The following is a 6,000-nucleotide window of genomic DNA, read 5'->3' as shown; positions in this document are numbered from 1 at the left end:
GACAAATGAGAATAATAAATTTTGCTTTATAACTTGGAATTATTGAAGGAGTCAAAGTAGTACAAGTGATAAAAATGTTCCTTTATTAATATTCTTTTGTATTAATAAAGCATTAATTTAAAAATAAAAGAATAATAAATGTCAGTAATATGCAAGTAAGCAAATATAAACATCTATTAATCTGATTTTTGATTAAGGCCAAATGATCTGCCAGATTATATTGAGCTATAATATGGCTACTATTTAGTAGTTAAATATTCAGTAACTTTGTCTATAGGTAGATGTTAAACACTCTTGATAAGTTTAATAATTCCTAATATTGTTTCTACTCTGGTTAAGTTTTTCTTGTATTAATTCAATGGTGATTTTATTTTCAGACTTATTATACCAAGAACAGTGTTCTTTTAATATTCTTTTACATTATTAACTTCTATTTCTTTCTCCAATATACATTTCAGGCATACTCCTTCTTCAGTTGAAATTACAATTATAAAAATTCAAATTTTTTTTATTAAACCAAAAATAAAACTGTTTTTAAAAAATCATTTAAAAAAATTTATAATGTAATGTGGTCTGAAGACCACGTGTTCTTTGCCTAACCGGCTTGTAACCAACCCCTTGGGTGGTTCACGGTGTAAAGGAGGGACAGGCCCTCATAGCGTAAAAGCTTCCTGTTGTAAAAGTTAATGGGAGGAGGGGAGATATGTGGTCCAAAGATCACGTGTTCTATTGCAGGATCCTTGGGTGGGCCGCAGGGTAAAGAAAGGATGAGCCGCGTTTTCGGAAAAAAAAAAAGAGAGAGAGAGGGAGATCGCGCATGCTCAACGGAAGAAGAGGACCTTTTTTCGGAAGAAAGAATGGAGAGAGGACGTGTAGACGATAGAGTCGCGAGATTGTTTTTTTGTGTGTGTGTTGTTTCTTTTGTTTTAGTTTCTGTTATAGCGAAGGGACAGAGTAGTGATTGGAAGGACTAAAATAAACTTTAAGTTCCTTGCATTGGAGTCATAGAGTGTGTGATTTATTTCTTTGAAGTTTCTTTTTGTTTTGTTCCTGCACAGGGAATACTCTAAAGATCGAGTACTTCCCCACAGTATATATACACTATGCTGGGGCAAAGCAATAGCTGGCTGAATGCCATGGAAGGTACATTAAGTAGATACTTAAATCGTCCTCAGTCAATGCCTTAAGTAACCAGTGTGGCTGTTGGCCATATTACTGTATTTTGTAATTAATAATTCTATAAATTTAAGTTAGGCTTAAGGTTTCTTTTGTTTCTCTCCCTTTCCTGTTGAGTAAGAAAATGACTTCCTTCTTAATTGCTTTACTATCTGGTGAGGAGTGATGCCTCCAACACAAAAAACAACGTTGTAAAAAAACAAAGTAATAAAAAGAAAAAGAAACAGAGAGAAGGAGCTGGGTTCTTGACAGAAAGGTTGAGAGAAAAAATGAGTTCTGGATTGGGACAAAAAGGTTGGAAAGTGGAACTCGACGAGAGAGGTTGAGGAGAAGAAGCCTTGCGGTCTGTTAAAGGAGGCCAAGAACTTCCTACTGGACTGTCAATTATCGGACAGATTCGACACCAACGATATTGAGGAAAGTGGATTACCGACGAAGTGAATGGAAGAGATCTATTAAAAGAGATTAAAGAAAGATCCAAGAAAAACCTCGACGATAGGAGTAGATGATAAGAGACAACAGTAACCTCACCAGTATCACGGAGCATCCAGAGTAAAACCCGGGTATTTCTACCTTCCTCTTATCCTGTCCTTATATTTTCCATTTCTTTCCTCCTTATAGTTTGTAAGTAGATTAAGTATAGATTAAGTACACGTATAATAATAATTGTGTTGTTTTATGTATCCCGGATCTTGTATTCTAACCGCCTACATGTTGGGATCCAATGTACAAAGAACCTGATAATATAGCAAATTAAAGAATAGTTTGTAAATTAACTAGAAAGTGTTTGTTAATCCTCATTTTGTTCGCAAAAAACGAAACTAATATCTTTTCATTCACTATCAGTTACCACACCAGTATGGTTATATCTAAATTAGTAATAGTTTTGAAGGTAAAGATTTGAATAGGTTCAGGACATAGCATAACTGGCAATGCATCCACAGTTGTGAGTTTGAGTCCTGCTCTGGACTGATTCTTTTCTTCCAGAATTTTCTAAATTAAATATCAATTTATAATTATTAAATTTATTAAGAGATGGTGCTAACACCTATCTCTACACAAAATTACTGAATATTTAATTATTAAATAGTAGCTATGTTATAATGTGATATAATCCAGAAGATTGGTCTTATGCAAGTAAATGTATCTATTTATTTAATTGGTTAAAAATCATATTTTTATTAAATGTTAAATAGTTATGAAGCAAGTACAACTAAAATTAACAAACAACTTTTTATCTCAGCAGTTATTTGCAGTTTGTTTGCCTGATGATGCCTATTCAACACGGGTGAAAACATTTGCATTTAAAAAGAAATTTTGCTGGTTTTTAGGTTTTTGTAATAGTTTGTTAATTTTAAGTTAACCAGTTGTAAAGTAGCAATTGTTGTTTGCAATAAAACATTTATTAAAACCAAGGTCCCAAGTATACACTGAAACTGAAATTTGGTGTAGAATTAATTTCTTCAATTATTGCTGGCATGAAAGGCACACCATGTGCAGATGTTTGGTCTTCTTTAGAAGTGGTCTCATTTGCAAAAATCTACTCATCGGCACAATGTTGTTTCAGTCCTGTGGCACTTTCTAAAGCTATACAAATGGTCAAACAGTTTATTCAAGACTAATAAAATAAATACGTAATTACCAAACAAAACCAGCAAAAATTCAATCTAAACGAACGTTTTCAACTGTTTTAAACGGTCATCCTCATGTTTGATTGCAAAAAATTCAAAAATTGTATCATGAAGTTACACGCATGCCCCATTGTAGCTCTTTAACAAATTAGTCCTGTAGTCTGTTTATTCAAGACAATGATTTGAAGTTATTAGTTGAGATTAATATAAATAGTTTGTACTATGCAAGGACTCAGACTTCCTTACAACAGCAAATTTTCTCTTAGAACAATCTAGTTTCATTTTTCTAATTAATGATCCTTCCCAAAATGTTCTAAACAAAACAACAAGACTCAGCAGATGGCTGGGTTTGAAGTCTGCATTGATGGGAACAATGAATCCACCTAAAAATGTACTGTGCCCTAGACTTTTTTTGAGACCAAGACACAAGCAAGACTGGCTGGCAGCACTCCTCATAAATAAAAGGAACTAGTCTACTTATTCCTTAGATAAAACATGGACCAAGTTATCATTATACTACTAATATTAAATTATTGTTATTTCTTATAATAAATTGTAATGAATATTAAATTTTCTCTGTTTTAGTAAGCTATTTTATTAAATAGTTAATATTCAGTCATTTTCATTTTCTAAATTTTTTTGATAAAACAAAAATTATTACATGAAAATAGATTAAATTATAAATTTATAATAAATAGAAACAGAATGTTATATCTTTAATAATTTTTAAGTTAAAATTAAATATAAATTTTGTTAAGTGCCAGTAATGTATTTTTTAAGATGCCCAACTGTCACAATATTTATGATATGAAAATAATAAATGGTTTTTATCTGTGTGAAGTTTGTTTAGACTTCATTTTAGATAAAAAATTTTCTGTTTTTAATAAAAGTTTTTTTTCTGAATTTTGAAAAAATTACTAAATATTTTTAGATTTTGAAGAAATTTTGTTATTAAAAATTATTCAAAAAGTTCTTGAAAAAGTAATAATAATATTTTGGTATTAATATTATATCAGGAACATAATTACTGTTAATTTCTATTGCATATTTATTAGTAACGTTTAATTGTTGTCATAGAAAAAACTAAAGAATGGAATTAGAAGAAATACTTAGAATACTTTCTAAAATAATGTAGTTAATATATTATATATTAATAAAACTGATTTAAAAGTTATTATTACTTATTAATGGCATTAACGTAAAAAATATAATTAATTTTATTATTATGAATTTATTCTTCATTTAGCTTTTTGTTTGGATTTGTATTAAATTATTATTTCAGCAACCTAATAATGCTGTTTTTCCCAACTTATCACGACGACTTCTGTATATTATAACACTCTTTTCATTCTTTTTAAGTATCTTTAACAAAGTGCATTTTGGACTCATGTAGTCCCTCTTCAGTTGTTTTACAGTTGTTAAATATTAAACCGTACAAAACAAAGGTACAAATAAATGAATTTATTGTTTTAGTACAAATTTATTTACATTCTTTTTATTATATATTTATATTTTATTTATCAGTTTGATCATTATTTAAATAATTATCTTTTTCAAATATTTTTATTTTATTTTGTAAAGATGCTTTATATTATTAATTTTTTTGTTCATTTTTTTTAGGTATTGGAAATTGTTCATCATCAGCAAATGACCCAAAAATAGACATAGCTTATGGAGTCAACAAATGTAATAAATGGCATATTTTAGATTCTATAGAGTAAGTGTGATTACATTTTTTAATTAATTATTTTAATTGAAATATAATAAAATTGAATGTAAACAACTTTATTCAAATTAGAAATACTGGAAAACAAATTGGAAATATTTTCCAGTTTCAAACAGGTCATCTTTCTCAATCTTTCAAGATATGTTCATTAGAAACTAAAAATCTTGTTTTAAATAAGGGTTTAATAAGATAATAGCTATGTGATATGCTTTTTGTCTAGTCTTGTGTTCAATTATGTGAGTGCTAAGGTGGCTTTTCTTTTTTGCTAGACTTATTATACCGGGAATAAAAAGGAGGACAAGCTTTAGAAAAACTTTTTATTTTTTCGAGTATGCATTTTGGACAATTATGTCCCTTTTCAACTCTCGTGTTACAGCCATATAGGAGAAATTACATACAAGTTAGCATAATGTATACAAGTTAGCATAAATTTATTGTAATGTTACAAAATTGTAAAAGATCCTTAGGAGACTTACATGGATGATGAGAAATCCAAGAGTTGTGACTTTAGATAAAATATGGATGGTGATTATTGATTAACAGGTATAAGCTAAAATAATGATTAAATTGGAAATGATTTACAAAAAGGGAAAAACAAAAACATAGATGTATGTTGTTTGTTTTTCCCTTTTATAAATCATCCCATGGTATAATAAGTCTAGCAAAAAAGAAAAGCCACCTTAGCACTCTTATAAGATTATAGTTGCTGTTATAGTTGTATTATACTATGATTTTATCTTAATAAATTCCTAAGAATTTACTATATACCCTATATATATGATTAAATATATATATATATACAGTAGATTCCCATATAACGTGCTCCTGTAAAACTCAAACTCGTATAACGCAACAAAAAAATTGCGACTAGTACTCATACAGTGCGATAAACAGTCCCGTATAACACATAAGATAAATTTAACATTTTCACATAGTTTCTGATTTTATGTTTAGAAAAGCAAATGTATACACTTACTTGTTGTTTATATATGAATAGTGAAGCTGATAGTTTAAAGAAGTAGCGGTTTATAAAAAAATAATAATACATACTCATTTACAGATATGAGAGGAAAATAATTTTATTCAACTTAAAATAAAATTATGCACTTCACTATTTAACATTTATTCACTATCAGAAGTATCAACAAATAAGTTCCACAATGCCATTTTGTTAATATTGGTTGTACAGTACAGATTTATTGACAACTGTTACAATTTACAGACTCCTGAATTTGCATAAATTGATCTGTCTCATATAACACGATTTCCTACAACGCGGAACGTATCCCCCGCATTATACGGGAGTCTACTATATATATATATACACACACACACATACATACAGTGTATCTGAAAATCATGATAGGATTTTAAATTGCTATATTTTTTAAACAATCATTAAATATGCACCAAACTAAAGAGAAATGCTTAAAGTTTTATTAAAACATTTAATGAAGTGTGATTAGT

General features: G+C 28.9%; 1 protein-coding gene across 1 annotated transcript in view; it reads left to right on the top strand.

Annotated features, from left to right (window-relative positions):
* The first annotated feature begins 1,445 nt into the window (after nt 1-1,445).
* The window catches only part of LOC136975928 (reelin-like), a 203,913-nt gene continuing 199,358 nt past the window's right edge, over nt 1,446-6,000 (top strand). The window contains exons 1-2 of the mRNA XM_067271094.1: nt 1,446-1,497; nt 4,428-4,524. Coding sequence (XP_067127195.1) covers nt 1,446-1,497; nt 4,428-4,524 — 149 coding nt within the window. The remainder of the gene's footprint in view (nt 1,498-4,427; nt 4,525-6,000) is intronic.

This window comes from Centruroides vittatus, unplaced genomic scaffold (assembly GCF_030686945.1).
Source record: "Centruroides vittatus isolate TY-2023 unplaced genomic scaffold, ASM3068694v2 contig_391, whole genome shotgun sequence".
Lineage (NCBI taxonomy): Eukaryota > Metazoa > Arthropoda > Arachnida > Scorpiones > Buthidae > Centruroides > Centruroides vittatus.
Note: the sequence above shows the minus strand (reverse complement) of the source record. Positions and strands in the feature narration are given on the sequence as shown.